Source organism: Pelobates fuscus, chromosome 4, assembly GCF_036172605.1.
Source record: "Pelobates fuscus isolate aPelFus1 chromosome 4, aPelFus1.pri, whole genome shotgun sequence".
Classification (NCBI taxonomy): Eukaryota; Metazoa; Chordata; class Amphibia; order Anura; family Pelobatidae; genus Pelobates; species Pelobates fuscus.
In genome coordinates, this window is record NC_086320.1 from 265,413,150 (window position 1) to 265,432,579 (window position 19,430).

At 40.3% G+C, this 19,430-nt stretch overlaps 1 protein-coding gene across 1 annotated transcript in view; it reads left to right on the plus strand.

Moving 5' to 3' along the window:
* Window positions 1-19,430, plus strand: part of MYRIP (myosin VIIA and Rab interacting protein) — a 727,567-nt gene that overhangs the window by 675,932 nt on the left and 32,205 nt on the right. Inside the window, exon 13 of the mRNA XM_063452086.1 lies at window positions 619-807. Coding sequence (XP_063308156.1) covers window positions 619-807 — 189 coding nt within the window. The remainder of the gene's footprint in view (window positions 1-618; window positions 808-19,430) is intronic.

The window sequence follows — 19,430 nt, forward strand, 5'->3', positions numbered from 1 at the left end:
AAATCAAATTATTTGTTTATAGTGCTCAATTGCAAGCTTCCCAGAGGAGCACCAGCTGCATTCTTCCGTCTTGGTTGGAAGTCAAGCCGCCTTTGAGGGATTTAAAATTTGATTTGGGTGGGATAACCTAAGGCACCACATCTAAAAATGGTCTTGATGGTGGCAGCTTTTATGGGTATGGTGTTAAGAAGGATATTTTATCATCATTTTCACAATTTTTAACCCTTTCACCCACTGATACAAGTTGTAGTTTTTAACAGAATTTGAGCAGCAGTCATATAATCTGTTATACGATTAATCCATCTTTATGCTAGAATTCATGAAGTAAAGAATACATTGTGACTAGCTTAAAATTACGAAATGCTTAGGTATCTGGGAAAAGCACACTGCTAACACTTTACACTGAATAGAGTTACTTAGCTAGTTCAGGCAAAGTATGAAATCTGGACATTATTTACGAGTATGAACTTGTTTTTTCTGATTTAAGAAATACATTTAACATATTATCTGACTTGTATTTATGCCACCAAGACATTAACGTACTGCTCCCTAAGATTCCACCATTCAGCTTCTAACATTCTGCTGTTTTGTCCCTTATATGCTATTGCACAAAAACAGAAGTACTCTGCTGTGTCTCTCTGCAACATATCAACACAAGTCCTTAAAGTCATCAATGCAACTGAGGAACTGATAACTGGATCATCAGATCCGTGGGATTCCCAACCAAATACAAATGATCGAGGAGCTTTTCCTATAGGTGGTGACCCTGCCAGACTAGATGAACAACTCACCAAACTGGAAGAAAATGTAAGGAATTTTTTTTTGTAAATGTGTTTTTACTATTTCCTATATTTTTATATATTTAGAAAAGCTATAGAATATGCAGGTGTAGAGTAGTTGTATGTATAACAACAAAAAGTTCCCTCCTTTGGCAAAGAAATACTCCTAGACCCTTAATTTAAAAAAGAATGTGGAACATTTAAATGGAAAATAATTCATGTACAATTCACATGTACTGTTTTAATTTGGACTAGAATATAAATTTAGTCTTTTGGTTGTTTAATTACTAGTTTGAAAAAATGTATCTGTATTTATAAATCACGCATTAACTGAACAGGGGAATAATTAACATCTATGGCTTATTGTCTGTCTATTTATCTCTGGGTATGTCTATCTGTGTCGATAAAATATGAAACATTGAATCTTGCATTATAAGAGAAAAATGCCATTGAGGTGTTTTGCAGACGCCATAATAAACCACAAAACTGGTCAAGTGGTTCAAAAATGTCTCCAGAGCCCAGAGATGACTTTCCTTTCCCCCTAATACATGATTCTCCCTCTTTTCTCCTACTTTTATGGAACATATTTAAAGGTTAGGGTTAGCATTAGTATAAGTGTTGTGGTAGTAGGGGGTTTAAATGTTTTTGTATGGATTAAGGGGAGGACTTTACTGTAAGGGCAGCACTGGAAAACACATCTGCCTGTGATTAGTGAAAGTTACAATCCCAGGTGCAACTATTTCAAGAGCCTCCATTAAAACGGTGTTAGGTGCCATACTAATCTTTGGCAGGCATATATGTCCCATTCTCTCCTCCTCAAACTGCCCAGAGGTGACACCACCACCTGTGTAGCACAACATTTTAAAACATGATCTGCACATAACATTAAACACAATATATGTCCCATTAAACACAATCTATGTCTCAGTCTGCCTGAGATTAGTGCGAGCCACACTCCTGAGTGCACCCCTAAGACAGTCATGTTCATACATTTACAGTCACCTCTTACTCTCAAAACACATCCTCTCAATAAACACATTACATAAATAAGGACTACAAGCAGCCCCCCATATTCACAAGACACCCCAAGAAGCTTTCCAACCCACATATGCACACTGACATACACATTCACAGACACAGAAATATACTTTCACGCACACAAGGATACTAACTGCCAAACACATCTTCTCAGGCATATGCACAGATACACAAAAATAATCAGTCAAAAATAATCAGAGCCACATAGATCCTGTCAGACGCACACTGTGACTGAATGTTTGTATCCCTGAACATATGTGTTTGTGTATGCATGAGGGTGTGTGTATTAGAGTAGGTATATGTGTGCGTGTATCATATATATGCGTGCATGCATCACTGTATGTGTATATTAGTGTGTATGTGTATACAAGCTTAATATGAGAACATATTAATATTATTTTAGTATTTATATAGCGCCAGCAAATTCCATAGTGCTGTACAATGGGTGGACTAACAGACACGTAATTGTAACCAGACAAGTGGATGCACAGGAACAGAGGGGTTGTGGGCCCTGCTCAATGAGATTATATGCTAGAGGGATGTAGTATAGTGACATAAAAAGTAAAAGTAGGGTTAACAAAGTAGGTTGCTAGACAAGTATTCACTGAGGGCTTAGTAGGTTATTTTTAATAGTTACAGTAGAGGAGTCATATGGATGGGGATGGGGGATAAAAACCTGCTAACAGTTTAATTGAAACATTTTCCTGAAGAAGTGAGTTTTCAATTTTTTTCAATTTTTTTAATTCGAAATTTTATTGGTTTTCAAGTTTTTAGGGTACAGAAAAAAAGGCGAACAATATAGCATTACAATTGTTCAGTATGCGTGTGTGAGGGGGATGAGGGAACATAAAGGAAAAGGGTGGTTAAAACATCACAATGCGTAACATAATGGCAGGTAGAACTGTGAGGCATTGCAGTGCCGTTATTAGTTGGTTTGCGTAGTTTGTCATATTTTGTCAACCTGTTACATGCGGGGGGGGGGGAGGGGGTAATCCCTGAGCTTGATTCAGCAAGTTCCTGAGTTACACAGTATATAGGTATTCGTGAGTGAGAAAGCAAGCCAGGGTCTCGGGGTGGTATTGGAGAGTTACTATCCATAGGGGTATTTCTATCACACCTATGAGTTCACTTTTAAGTGTGTGCAGCATTTGTATGGCGATCCACCCAGGGTTTCCAGGTGATTTGGAATTGTTGTGTTTCTGCACTATTGGTTAATATATGGTATTGCTGTATCTTATCCCAAAGCTGGGTTTTGGATGGGCATATTTGAGATTTCCAGTTTAGGGCCAGTAGATTCCTGGCGGCCACTAGTATGATGGCACACACCTGTCTATGTGCTTTGGTGAGATCTACGGGGAGTAGAAGCAGTAGGTATGTCTGCGGATTCTTTGGTAGGCTCGGTATTCCTAATTTGGTTAGTGTGTTTTGGACCTCTGTCCATAGGGATTGGATGGCTGGGCAGGTCCATCCTATTTGTAGGAATGATCCCACTGCTGTTGAACACCTCCAGCCTGTGCCGGAGAGTCCGAGGGAGCAGTCCTCCTCCCATTTCTCTTCACAGAGCGGGGTTTGTTTCGGTAACATATGTTCCCACATCTTATAGAAAAGGGATATGGCCTTTGGTTTTCCCAGGATGGCTACGGCTGGTAGTGATTTGTCAGTGGGTTTGGTTTGGTGGAGTTGTACATGTGTTAATACAATGCCTTTTAGTCTCATGTACGTGAATAGTTCAGTGGCTGGTAGATGCCTTTGGGTTTGTAGGTCTGCAAATGGCATTACACCTCTGATATCTATTAATTGGTGGATATGGGTAATTCCTGCCTTGACCCACTTCTTCAGTGGTATGTCTGGGATTGTAGCTTCTAAGGCAGTCAGGGGTGCCTGGATGTGAAAGGTGGTTTTGCAGTCTAGTGTGTTCATGAACGTATCCTATATGCTAAGCGTAAATGTTGTGGTGGGAAATAAGCCTGTTTTGGGAGTTCTGAGGTGTTTGGGTGTCCACAAATAGTCAACAATATTGCGTTCCAGCAGTTGTGCACTCTCCATGTCTATCCATTGTAGTTCCCCTGCGGGTGAGCGTAGGAGTATGCCCCCAGCTAGTGCAGAGGCTCTGTAGTATTGGCTGATTTTTCAATGATTTTTTGAAGGAGTGGAGAATGGGTGATTGTCTGTCAGGATCGGGACAGGGATCCAACACGCGAGTACAAAGAGTGGAAAGGTACGTATACCGGGCCTTAGAATGGCCGGACTAACGTACCGAGAGTGATAGAGAATAGTCAGAGACAAGCCGAGGTCGAGGGAACGAGAAGACAGATAAGCGAGAGACAAGCCGGGTCAAGGGATAACAGAGATAAGCAGGGTAGTACAACAAGCCGAGTCAAAACCAATAGAGCAAACTAGAATACCAGAGCACTGAGTGACTAGACAAGCTAGAACCACGACAGGGCAATGAGCTGAAGTGAGAAGTAAGCTTAAATACCCTGGCTCCGGATGGTAGACACGCCTCTGACAAGTACCGATTGGATATCGGACACTTGAGTGGCAGGTCGCTCGTGATAGCGTCATGACGTCACGTATTGAGCGTCCCGCTAGAAAAGGACGTGGATTCCTCGCGGTCGGTGTTTAAGTGACTGGATGAACCGCGAGGAACGAAGGAAACAGCTCGTTTGGACGGATAAACTACTAAGTCTCTACCTTTTTTAGAGGTAGAGACCTCAGGTACCCTGACAGTACCCCCCCTCTCAGATACGCCCACCGGGCGGAAGGAACCGGGACGAGATGGGAAGCGGAGGTGAAATGCTCTGCGAAGGCGAGAAGCATGAACGTCCTCCTGAGGTACCCAACTCCTCTCCTCAGGACCATATCCCCTCCAGTTGACCAGATATTGCAATTTTCCCCTTGAAATTCTGGAATCAATGATGGAGCTGACCTCGTACTCCTCCCGACCCTCCACCTGAACAGGACGAGGTGAGGAAACCTTAGAGGAGAATTTGTTGCAAATAAGAGGTTTCAACAAGGAGACATGAAAAGAGTTAGGAATGCGTAAGGCAGGTGGCAGAGCAAGGCGATACGCAACCGGGTTGATACGAGTGAGAACCCTGTAAGGACCTATGTAGCGAGGAGCAAATTTCATAGATGGAACTTTTAGGCGAATATTCTTAGTACTCAACCACACCCTATCCCCAGGAACAAAGCCAGGAGCCGCTCTTCTATGCTTGTCAGCGTGTTTCTTGAACAACGAGGAATTATGTAACAGAATTTGCCGAGTCTGATCCCACAACTTCTTCAGGTTGGCGACATGATCATCAACCGACGGTATCCCCTGAGAAGAGGAAACCGAAGGAAAAATTGAAGGATGAAAGCCATAGTTCATGAAGAAAGGGCTAGAGCGAGTTGAATCACAAACAAGGTTATTGTGTGCGAACTCCGCCCAAGGAATCAAACCGACCCAATCGTCCTGGTGTTCGGAAACAAAGCAACGTAGATACTGCTCGATCTTTTGATTGGTACGTTCAGCAGCTCCGTTAGACTGAGGGTGATAGGCAGAGGAGAAGTTCAATTTGATTCCCATTTGAGAACAAAAGGATCTCCAGAAACGTGAGACAAATTGAGAACCTCTATCAGAAACAATCTCTGAAGGAATCCCATGTAGGCGAAAAACTTCTCTCGCAAAAATCTCTGCCAATTCAGGAGAAGTCGGAAGTTTAGGTAATGGCACGAAATGGGCCATCTTAGTAAATCTATCCACCACCGTGAGAATAACAGTCTGTCTCTTGGAAGCAGGCAAATCTACGATAAAGTCTATGGACAAACAGGACCAAGGTTTCTCAGGAATGTCCAAGGGGTGTAACAGACCACAAGGAGATGTATGAGGTTGTTTAGTCTTGGCACAAGTCTCACAAGCTGCGACGAACTCCTCAATATCTTTTCGTAGTGAAGACCACCAGAAATCCTTGGATATCAGAGAGTATGTCTTGCGAATACCAGGATGGCCAGCTACTTTACTTTCGTGAAAACATTGTAAGAGCTCCAGTTGGAGTTCAGGAGGGACAAAGTTTCTTCCCTCAGGAGTGTTTCCGGGTGCCAGATGTTGTGACTTTAAGATCTGGTCAAGTAGCGGAGAATGGATTTTGAGACTGGTATTAGCAATAATATTGCATTTGGGTACAATGGAGGACAAAAGTGGTTCAACTGAAGCAGAAGGCTCATATTGGCGAGATAGCGCATCGGCTTTAGAATTTTTTGACCCAGGTCTGTAAGTCAGAACGTAATTGAAATGGGTAAGAAATAACGACCAACGAGCCTGCCTGGAGGACAAACGCTTAGCCTCTCCGATACAAGACAAATTTTTGTGGTCCGTTAGAATGGTAACAGGATGTAATGTACCTTCCAATAAATGTCTCCACTCTTTCAAAGCCTTGATAACCGCTAGTAATTCTCTGTCACCAATGTCATATCTGCTCTCTGTACCAGACAATTTTTTAGAGAAAAATCCACATGGATGTAATGGTTTATCAACACCCAACCTTTGAGATAGGACAGCACCTAAACCAGTCTCTGATGCGTCTACCTCAAGTAGAAAAGGCAGGGAAGTGTCGGGGTGAACTAAAATTGGAGCGGAAGCGAAAAGCTCCTTGAGAGTTTTGAACGCAAGAAGAGCTTCAGTAGTCCAATTCTTAGTATCAGCCCCCTGTTTGGTCATATTGGTGATAGGCGCGATAATTGAAGAATAACCCTTAATAAAGCGCCTATAATAATTAGAAAAACCAATAAATCTCTGTACGGCTTTAAGACCTTTGGGTAAAGGCCACTCTAGAATGGACTGGAGCTTATCCGGATCCATCTTAAATCCCTCCCCAGAGATCACATAGCCGAGAAAGGTTACCTGGGTTTGATCAAAGCTACATTTCTCCAACTTGCAGTACAAGCCATGCTGGAGAAGCTTGTGCAAAACCCTCCTGACTTGCTTGTGATGAGTCTCAATCTCACTAGAATGTATGAGTATATCATCTAGGTATACAATGACGCAATCTTGCTGAAATTCCCTAAGAACCTCATTTATCAGATCCTGGAATACAGCTGGTGCATTGCATAACCCAAAAGGCATAACTGTATATTCATAGTGGCCATATCGAGTGTTGAATGCCGTCATCCACTCATGTCCCTGCTGGATTCTCACCAAGTTATATGCCCCTCTGAGGTCTAACTTGGTGAAAATTGTAGAGCCCTTCAAACGATCGAAGAGTTCGGTGATCAAGGGAATCGGGTAGGCATTTTTAATGGTTATCTTATTTAGGCCTCGATAATCAATACAAGGTCTTAAAGAACCATCCTTCTTTTTAACAAAAAAAAATCCAGCCCCGGCAGGGGAGGAGGACCTCCTAATGAATCCCTTGTCTAAATTTTCGTGAATATACTCCTCTAGAACTGAGTTCTCTTTCGTAGATAACGGGTATACATGACCTCTGGGCGGCATGGTACCAGGGAGTAGGTTAATTTTGCAATCAAAGGACCTGTGTGGGGGTAAGGTATCGGCTTTCTTCTTGTCAAATACTGCCTTTAAATCTAGATACTGAGACGGAATTTGTGTCTCTGTAGGATTGTCAGAGTTAGCCGAGGTGTTGGTTAAGCAGAGAGGTGAGACCTTCCGCAAGCATTTCTCTTGACAATTCTGTCCCCATGAAACTATCTCCCCTGACTCCCAATTAATAATAGGGTTATGTCTCCTCAACCAGGAGTACCCCAGGACTATGGGAATAGACGGAGAAGAAATGAGCAGTAAGGATATGTCCTCTCTATGTAGGATGCCAGCAGTTAAGTTAATCGGTATGGTCTCACGGAAAATAACAGGCTCAAGTAACGGTCTACCATCGATGGCCTCAACAGCCAGTGGTGTCTCTTTTAACTGGGATGGAATAGCATGCTTGGCAGCAAAACCCTGATCTATAAAGCTCTCAGCAGCTCTAGAATCGATTAGTGCCATAGTCTTTACTACTCCCTTTTCCCACTTTAAAGAAACGGGTAACAGAAGCCTGAGCTCTTTGTAGTTGTGAATAGAGGACAAAGTAGAAACACCCAAGGCCTGTCCTCTAGAGAAACTTAGGTGCGAGCGTTTCCCGAACGATTAGGACAATTTAGGCGTAAATGACCTCTGACTCCACAATACATACATAAACCCTCCCTTCTCCTGTACTGTCTCTCCCTCTCTGTGAGATGAGTACTGCCTATCTGCATAGGTTCAGAAATACGTAAGTCCTCGAACTCAGAATTTTGAAAGGTAGGCGCTAGTTTAAAGGAGGGTCTACGGGTCCTATCTCGAGTGTTCTGCCTCTCTCTTAGGCGTTCATCAATACGAGATATAAAAGAAATTAAATCCTCCAAATTCTCAGGGAGTTCTCTAGTAGCGACCTCGTCAAGAATTACATCTGATAACCCATTCAGAAACACATCTATATAAGCCTGTTCGTTCCACTTAACTTCTGCCGCCAAGGACCTGAACTCTAGTGCATAATCCACAAGTGTTCGATCGTCCTGTCTAAGGCGCAACAGTAATCTAGCTGCATTGACCTTTCTACCAGGAGGGTCAAAAGTTCTTCTAAACGCAGCTACAAAGGCATTATAATTATAGACTAGTGGATTATCATTCTCCCATAAAGGATTGGCCCATCTCAGAGCTTTCTCAATGAGTAAAGTAATAACAAATCCAACCTTCGCTCTATCCGTAGGATAAGAGCGGGGTTGTAATTCGAAATGGATGCTAATCTGGTTCAGAAAGCCACGACACTTCTCCGGTGACCCGCCATAACGTACTGGTGGGGTAATACGGGAAGAAGCACCTACAGTGGCTACCTCTAGACCTGAGACTGCAGGAGAAATAGAAGGAGTACGTGTCTCCTCAGGTGGGTTACTAGCACGAGACAAAAGTGCCTGTAGTGCTAGAGCCATCTGATCCATCCTATGCTCCATGGCGTCAAACCTGGGATCAGAAGAACCAAGCTGACTGTTTGTACCTGCAGGATCCATTGGCCCTGTCGTAATGTCAGGATCGGGACAGGGATCCAACACGCGAGTACAAAGAGTGGAAAGGTACGTATACCGGGCCTTAGAATGGCCGGACTAACGTACCGAGAGTGATAGAGAATAGTCAGAGACAAGCCGAGGTCGAGGGAACGAGAAGACAGATAAGCGAGAGACAAGCCGGGTCAAGGGATAACAGAGATAAGCAGGGTAGTACAACAAGCCGAGTCAAAACCAATAGAGCAAACTAGAATACCAGAGCACTGAGTGACTAGACAAGCTAGAACCACGACAGGGCAATGAGCTGAAGTGAGAAGTAAGCTTAAATACCCTGGCTCCGGATGGTAGACACGCCTCTGACAAGTACCGATTGGATATCGGACACTTGAGTGGCAGGTCGCTCGTGATAGCGTCATGACGTCACGTATTGAGCGTCCCGCTAGAAAAGGACGTGGATTCCTCGCGGTCGGTGTTTAAGTGACTGGATGAACCGCGAGGAACGAAGGAAACAGCTCGTTTGGACGGATAAACTACTAAGTCTCTACCTTTTTTAGAGGTAGAGACCTCAGGTACCCTGACATTGTCTTACAAAGAAGGGAATGGAGTTTCACAGAAAAGTTGCAGCACTGGAGAAGTCTTGAAGGCGAGCATCAGAGGTGGGAGTACAGACAGAGGATAGACGTAGGTCTTCAGCAAAGCACAGGGGCCTCGACGGGACATACTTGTGTATTAGGGAGGATAGGTAGGTTGGAGCAGCATGTTGGATAATATATACAGGGCTCAAAATTTACACTTACTAATAGTCATTGGAAAGTAAAAATTTAGCCCTGGCGTGACAAGTCCTGATATATATGTGAGAGGATCATAATATATTTTATAGAATGTGGGGAAGAATGTCTATGCCACATATTTAACCGCTTCGCGGCATTCTATGCCATAACGCATTCCCTGAGCTTTAAAGCCGCTGTGGTGGCATAGAACTCCTTAATGGCTTTTAGACCTGGAGCCCTGCAGATACTTACCTTCTTGGTGATCCACTTCAGGAGGCCTGCCTGACAGCCCAGGCAGTCCTCCCACACCAAATCAAACCCCCGGTGGCCATGTGATTGGTCTTAAGGAATAGCTGCATGTAGATCTGCCTGCAGGGGGACTACCTTTTTTTTTTTTTTAACCAGCTTATTGACTCTCCTCTGTTTATTTACTTTTTTGGCTATTCTCAGCCAACCTGCAACTTTCACTTTCAGGCACATCTTCTGCTATTTATGACACCCCACTCACCACCATCCCTCCCCTTTTCAGTCAGTTGTTTTAAATGTTAAAATCAGATTGAGCTGTATTGCTTCAGACCTAAGGAAGAGAGCAAAACTCTTGAAAGCTTGTCTTTGAAATATTATGCTAGTCAAATAAAAAAGGTATCATTGTATACTGCAATACTCTGGTATTTTTGCATCTTATATTTATATATTTTATTTTTTTAAATATATATTTATGTACATATAATTATAGTATTAAATAAATAATAATAAAAAATAGATTTTTAAAAAATAAATTATAGATACATATGTAATTACTTTCAAACTGTATTTTTATATTCATATATATATTAGTAACAACATACACTTAAAATGAAATTCTCTATATATCTATCTATATAAATAAATACATTAATAAAAATAATTGCAAATATATATAAATATATATATATATATATATATATATATATAATTACATAAATAATTACATAAGTATACACGTAGAATTAAAAAAAAAAAAAATATATATATATATATATATATATATATATATTAAACTTCCTTGTGTATTTTTATGTAATCATTTAACATAATTATGGGATTTTATTAATTAAAATTTTAGGGACGTGCCTCACAACCCATGCAGAACGTCCATAAAATTAATTTGCAATCCTTATATGTAACCCTGTAACTGTTCAAAACACCCTAAAACCTGTACATGGGGGGTACTGTTGCACTTGGGAGACTTCACTGAAAACAAATATTGAGTCATCAGTGAAAATGCAGTTGTTGTGTGAAAAATGCTAAAAACTAATATAAACGCTAATTTTGGCCAGCATTTGTGACCAAGTGGCTATGAAAAAAGACTGGATATACCCTATTTTGAATTTCCTTTGTTGTCTACTTTTTTAAATGATAGGCCATGATGGGGGTAATTCTCATTCCTGGGCTGCTATACTGTCTCAAAGGCAACATAACCAATCTGGCAAATGTAAATGTTCAAAAACAGAAATGGGCAAGTCGTAACGTTTCAAAACACCATGAATCCTGAACATAGGGGGTACTGTTGTACTTGTGAGACATTATTGGGCACAAATATGAGTGTTTTAGAGCAGTAAAACATATAATGCTGATGATATCATCGGTAAAAGGGCAGTTTAATTGTGAAAAATGCAACAACAAAAAACCATGAACGCTAATTTTGGCCAGGGTTTGTGACGAAGTGGCTACTAAAAAAGACTGGACATACCCGATTTTGAATACTATGGGTTTTCTACTTTTGCAAATGGTATGCCATGATGGGGGTAATTTTCATTCAAAAAGGGAACATGCTTTATTTGACCCTGTAATTTTGCAAAACCTCATAAAACCTGTACATGAGGGGGGGGGGGGGGTACTGTTGCACTCGGGAGACTTCACTGAACACAAATATGTGTATTTTATTGTAATAAACATGAACAGTATTATGACATTCACAGTTAAAATGCTATGCCAAGCGTTAAAAATAAAAGTTTTTTTTAAATGTTATTCTTATTAAATTATATTTCATATATAAATATTTGATATGAAATGAAAGCCCTGTTTCTCCTGAACAAAATGACAACAAAATGTGGGTGCACTTAATATGAAAGTGGTGAATTACGGTTGAATAGGCATATAGCACAAATTCCAGGTTTTGTTACGTTTTGTTTTGATCAGAATGTGTACAATTGACTCCGTCCTTAATAAGTTAGCAATGCTGTTGATTTACAATACTGCTTTCTTATCTGTATCTTCAATATTTGGTAAATGATTTTTTGAAAATTTTTTATGTCCAGCCAATTTGTTTCATTTTTTTATTAATGAATTTGCTATCTATGCATACTGAAATAAAAATACATGTAAACATTTCTTTCCAGGACACTTTTTTCCACTTATTACTAAATAGTAAACCGGAGTGCCATGATAACCAAATTTCAATGTTTGTACTGAAGTTTCAAAATCAGAAGTTTAGTACATTTTTTGAAGGTAAAAACGATTAATGTAACAATTTATCTTACCTTAATTTATATTAGAACAAATTAATGGAAGTATCTGTACTTTTAAATATACATCCCAATAAAACATAAAGCTGAGCCTGTATCCATATAGGTCAAAACCTTTTATTTTAAGTAGCAAGTGTCATATTAATACCTTGTATAGACTCTCTGCCATCCCATTTAACTGGCATCTCAAGCTATTATAGTTATCTTGAAAATGAAGATATATAACCTTGTGGCTTAAAATTTTCGATCTGAACATTTTAAAGTGGTACTGAAACAGAACAGCCATGTAGAAAACTATGTCAAAAAGTCCTCACACAGTGAAGAATAGTAATGGTACCTTAAACTTAACATCAAATACTGGTTCATTCATACAATATCACATAGAAAAAGTAAAATATGGAGAAAATTTTCTTTATGAACTTTAAAGTACAATAAATTATTGTTATACTTAAATGGACAGCTGAAAAATCAAAGCCACTTCAACACCCCTGGCACCATAACACCTCAAAGTTGTTATATTGTCTGCAGGTCCTGGATTCTTTCAGATATTAAACTGTTTAATCCAAACGTTGTCCAGACAGTACCCATTCACTCTATCTATCTTTCTCTGCCTCAGTTCCCTATTTTAATGCAGACGCCTTCAACTGGGCACCAATGATAACCTTGTAAGCTAAGATGACACTGAGTATCTTCAGGAACCATAACAACAATATTGAAATTACATTGTTATGGTGCCCAGAAATTTCATTTTATGAAGTAATTTTGGGGTGTAGGCACTGCCCTCCAGCATTGCAAATGAAAACAGTGCCTTTTCTTAGAAGGCCTGCTAGTTGTTGTCATTCAGGCTGACTAGGGTTTTCAGAATAGCCAAAATTATATTATTGCATCATTACCAATGCCTCTCATATTGTATCCCCAGTGCTTCTCTATGACTAGACAAGAGTCTTGATGATGACTTCACAGGTAAAGGATCAGGGTGCGGAGAGGAGACATATCTTTTTAATATAAAATATGTCTTTAATAAATGCCAATATTTTTTACAGTTCTATTATAAGGAGGATGATGTGTGTCAGTATATTCTACAGTGCTTTTGGATTGTCAGAATTGTTTTATCCATCCACTTGCTGCTACCTACTTTTTTTTCTGTGGGACTGCCAGATTTCCATTGAATCTTGAGCTCTTCTGTTTGTGGAGATATGTTTATTAAATTGTTCTTGTATACAACAGTATTGGATAGAATACAAAAAATGGTTCAGCGCTAATCAACAAAAAAAAAGGCAGCAACCCTAAAAGGGGAATCCCTCTAAACAGTTTGGAGAATATAGAGAAATAAATGGATTTTTGGAACCAACAAGAAATAAGTCAATGTGATAGTCCTCACAAATAATAGTCTCTTGATAGTAGATGTTTTAGTCTTTAGTACAGCAAGGACTTTTCTCTCGGTAGGGCAGCTGTCTTTATTATCTTGTTGATGTATAAAGCAAGGTGAAAGCAGAAAGGGTGGAAATAGTGTAATAAGTCAAATCTAGTTTTGTAATAAAAAAATGTGACCATTTCACACTCACATTTTATAGAGCCTTAGACAGCTCTAGCATGTATAGTGTGCGGTGGTATAATCCCCACTTATAGGATATATTGGAGGTGTCCGTTTGGTTCACGATGACAGGAACCCAGGGAGAAATAGATAAGCCGACAGATAGTGCTCTCAATAAAACAAGTGATGTATATTATAAAAATAGTTAATATATACTGACAAATATAGAGCAGACTAACTGCTCTATGATGACCGCGTTGGTGGTTTGATCCTCACCTAGGATTGCTTTGGAGAAGAGATAAAAGATGCCAGGACATATGAAAACAGTTTTAAAACTAAATAAAAAAGTATAGTGACCAAAATCCTTTAATAGCTAAAATACAAAGTAGTAACATCTATGCGTTGTCACCAGTATAGCTTTTTTAAATGGAGTAAAAACATGCACCTGGCTAGAGAGGGTTATTATAGGCTTAAAATTGGCACCAAAAACGCAGTGTAACAAGTGGGCCAATCAGCTGTCAGCATAGTTTAAACATAGATTAAATAAGAATAAAATACATATGTATGTATTAAGAATAGTAAAACGGGCCCACATATATAATTTGTTATTAAAAATGAGCATTAGAACAAATAGGAGTTAAGAAACAAACAAACAAAAAATCTATATATATATATATATATATATATATATATATATATATAATTTTTTTTTTAAACCCCAGGTGCACAGCCTTATGGGGGCTGTAGTCTTAGGGAATGTGCATCCTTGCAGTGGGCTTTGGTAGAGTGACGACTCTTGCCAACGCCCCGGGGGGCGGTAACATATGAGCATAGCATGTGAGCCCAAATGATGGGCGTCAGCAAAGTAAGAACTAAGTAGAAACAAATATTGAAAAAACAGCTAAATGGCTGTCACATCATGCCATGTTCTGCGGAGATGTCTGGCTTTGGCTTCTGGTATCCAGTACTCTTTTTATATTTCTTGTTCAGTTTTTCTGGTTTTCTATTCTATGTCTGGTTTTCTTTATGCTGGGTTTTTCTGGGTTCATTCCTGTAATCTGTCCCTGGAATTCCCAGTGTCCAGGTTTCCTTTAAATGTGTGTTTTGTGTTGCCACACCCGTTTGTTTTCCATTTTCCTTTTGTTTCATTCTGGACCTTCAGCAGTGTTTCAAGTATCTGCCCTTTCTTGCAGGTAAGTGCTATATATGTGTTTCTTATGGTTCTTTTAGTATACATTAGGCAGAGTAGGACCTGCCAAACATGGGGTACATTGGCGTTGTGGCAGGCTTATGCAATGTATGATCATATAATGTAACTAAATCCCCATACTTTTCATATATAGTGCTTAGTTATGTCTCCTCTTGTTTTGCCTATTATATCTTGTCTTGTTTTAGTTTGTTTTCCCAGTCCATGTACAGTCCTGTCCTGCCCCTGTTTAGTTAATGTTCCATTATGTATTGTGTACATGTTCTGAGTTTAGCTTCCTATCCTTCTTTACTTCAGGGTTCTACTAGTTCTGTCTTGTTTTCATGTTTGGTGCCTGTTCTAGTCTTGTCTTGTTTCTAGTACTGGATACATCCCTGCTGCAGAGCCTCCCTATTCATATCCTAGTTCCTGGGATCCGCTGAAGCTGCATCAGGGTTCTGGTATGTGGCCACACAAATGCTGGTGCTCAACACCAGGGGGCGTGTGGTTGCCCTGCACCAGACCCTGATAGTCCTCTTCCACGCTGAGACTCCCACTTATCAGGCACTCAGGGGTTCCGGTTTCCGTACCGTCACCCCGTGACAATGGCCATCTTGCTGGGGGAATAGAGGCCAATAGTAGTGGCCATATTAGAGGGGAAGTACAGAGAAAAAAAAAAAATATATATATATATATGTGTATATATATATATATATATATATATATATATATATATATATATATATTAGGAAAAATCCTTGCACTCAGGCTGTAGAATTATATACTTGCCGGGTGCTTAGCCTGGCTTTACCAAGGTAGTAGTAGAAATGGCAGCACTCACGGTCTTCACTAAAAATCTTCTTTTATTAGCAAGGTTAAAACATGGGATCGACGTTTCAGTCCCTGTATGGGACTTTCATCAGGCAGTTAGTTGGTTTGATGATGTTATTGCACTGGAGGAAGTGAAGCGAGGAAAGACCACATAGACTAACTGACATTTTTCAGATAAGTAATAAAACCAGCTGAATTACAGGAAAAATCTTTCTTCAGTTATTTTTTGCCGCAACTCCAGTTCCACAGGGGAATTAAATATGTAACACAATTTGGACACACACTTACATGATTTAAATGCATCCCAAATCCTAGTATTGGTGCTGGATTAATGACATATGAACAGGGCCGGATTAAGAGCCTATTGGGCCTGGCGCTGACAATTATGATGGGCTTAATTACATAATCTTATCAACAAAAAACACAAAAACAATCTTACCTCCCAAACGTCATGTATCTGGTGGAGGTAGTTCTGGAGGTGCTGGATATAGCGATAAGAAAATACATACTCTATGCTAATCTCTCACTTTCATCTTTCAACTAAATCCATAACCTGGGGTTAAAGTACTGATGTTAATCATGTAACCAGAACTGCCTAAAGGTGCGAACATGCCCAAAAAGGGGGCATGATTGCCAGAATAATTAGATGGTCAGCCTGGCGTGAATGCATATCAGGTTAATTGCCAATCATGCAGGTTGGCCAACAAATGGCATACTATGTAGACAGCACTCTGAGCTTGATATAAATGTGTTCGCTCCATGCTTTCTGAGGACTGTCCCCTAGCACGTGCTGCGTGATTAAGGCTCTATAGAGCCAAAACATCACATTGCACTTTTTTGTGAGGAGACTTACCCAGTGGCATCTCCAGGATTCATTCTTAGGGGGGGGGGGGTGGGACGGACACATAAGGGGATACAAGTAGGGGGGCAGTTATAAACCATGTGTATATTTGTGTGTGTGTGTGTGTATATATTTATTTGGCAATAAGGATATGGAATTCTCTGCCTAAAGAGGTGGTTTTATCAGAGCCCATACAGGTGTTTAAACTGCAATTGGATACATACATGCAAAAACATAACATACAGGGATATAATTTCTAATTAGTGGGGTAATAGCTGCTTGATTGAAGGAGACATCTGACTGCTATTTTGGGGTGAAGAAGGATTTTTTTCCAAGTTTGTTGCAAAATTGGAAGAGCTTCAGGCTAGGTTTTTTTCCCTTCTTTTGGATCGACAGCAAAAGCATATGTAAGGAAGGCTGAACTTGATGGACGCAAGTCTCTATTTAGCTATGTAACTAATATATATATATATACACACACACATAGATAGCTTGGCACTCACCCTTTCTTTCCATACAAAAGTAAAAATTGATGCCCTGGTGCAATCCCATGTTGAAAATATTGAAAAAGAGATGCACTCTGTGGTCAAGTGAAGTGATATTTTAATCCACTTTTTAATCCAAGTTTACATACATCTGATCAACGTTTCGACCCGTTCGGGTCTTCCTCAAGATCACTTCACTTGACAAATACTGCAGAGTGCATCTCTTTTTTAATATTATATATATATATATATATATATATATATATATATATATATTTTTTTTTTTTTTAATATGCAGCTCCATCAGCCTCTATGTTAATTCGTCCCTGCATATATAGAAATCACCAAAACTATCCAAAGAGTCAGCACTCATAAGGATCTCAGGATAATCCACAAGGGAGATTTGTTGTTGATATATCTTGCAGTCAAGGAAATGTAACTATCTCAATCATTGAGAACAGCATACAAAAACTTATAATTTAATGCACATAAAAATATGTTGTATATTCTTTAATGATGAGACTTGCAGGGGAAGGGGTGGTTAGAGGGCAGATACTCTTGACCAGTGATTGTGCTACATGTATCTTGACTACTCTCCTAACAAAATATAGAAAATGTGTTGTTTTTCTCTCTGCTAAAAAAAAGTTTGTATAATTGTAGGTTGGTTGGTTGATATATTATAAATAAAAAAAAATTGATATATTATAAATAACTCAAATATAAACTTAAATGACAACTTAGAAGTAAACATGCAAAAAAGACCTGTCTCAATTGATTGAGCAATTGACTGCTAAATTGCACAGACTAGTTGCTAGCTAAAGCATTTTTTGCATAGAAAATAAGCTCTTTGTTGTTAGCCAAATGTTTTGTTTGAGGTTTTAAATTTTTTATTGCTTTGTAATAGTGTTCTGTATAATTTTTTTCTACATGTTGGTTGTGTACAAAATATTTGTGTTGATGTAGGTTTTATTTACAATTTAGGAGTGCATGACTGTATTATATTAAATATAGCATGCATGTTCACCTAAGAATGCTTCAGTACCTTTTAGTGCTGATTAGTGATGTCGCGAACATAAGACTTTCGGTTCGCGAACGGCGGACGCGAACTTCCGCAAATGTTACGCGGACTGGCGAACCGGGCGAACAGCCATAGACTTCAATGGGCAGGCAAATTTTAAAACCCACAGGGACTCTTTCTGGCCACAATAGTGATGGAAAAGTTGTTTCAAGGGGACTAACACCTGGACTGTGGCATGCCGGTGGGGGATCCATGGCAAAACTCCCATGGAAAATTACACAGTTGATGCAGAGTCTGGTTTTAATCCATAAAGGGCATAAATCACCCAACATTCCTAAATCACAATGGATATGGATTGACACCTGACATATGACATATTGACACCTTGACATATGGATTGACACCTGTCCTCAGAGACCCTGATACACACTGACACAGAGCAGAATAGGGACTGTTCCCCCTACATAGGGTCACTTGGCAGATATGGATTAACACCTGTCCTCAGGACCCTGATACACACTGACACAGAGCAGAATAGGGACTGTTCCCCCTACATAGGGTCACTTGGCAGATATGGATTGACACCTGTCCTCAGGGACCCTGATACACACTGACACAGAGCAGAATAGGGACTGTTCCCCCTACATAGGGTCACTTGGCAGATATGGATTGACACATGTCCTCAGAGACCCTGATACACACTGACACAGAGCAGAATAGGGACTGTTCCCCCTACATAGGGTCACTTGGCAGATATGGATTGACACCTGTCCTCAGGGACCCTGATACACACTGACACAGAGCAGAATAGGGACTGTTCCCCCTACATAGGGTCACTTGGCAGATATGGATTGACACATGTCCTCAGAGACCCTGATACACACTGACACAGAGCAGAATAGGGACTGTTCCCCCTACATAGGGTCACTTGGCAGATATGGATTGACACCTGTCCTCAGAGACCCTGATACACACTGACACAGAGCAGAATAGGGAATATTCACTAAATGCCAAAATTGTTATACAGGGGAATATTCAGTAAATAAGGATAAGGGGGGACCTACTGCCCCCCCCCTGACCCCCACCCCTGCGCGGTGGGTGGGGGCCATAAATCACAATGGGGGGACCTACTGTCCTCCCTCTCGCCCCCACCCGTGAGCGGTGGGTGGGGGCCATAAAAATAATGAGGGGGGGACCTACTGTATGATGTATCGATCAGGTAGTGTAAGGGTTACGCCCGCTTCACAGTGACAGACCAAACTCCCCGTTTAACGCACTGCAAACAACTGCAAACAGTCCATTTGCACAACCGCAAACTCCCCATTTGCACAAGGTTGGATACCAAGCTAGCCATGTCCGTTCCTTGTCCTCACTTATGTAATTGAAGGTCTCTTCCTCCACCCAGCCACGTACAACACCAAGGG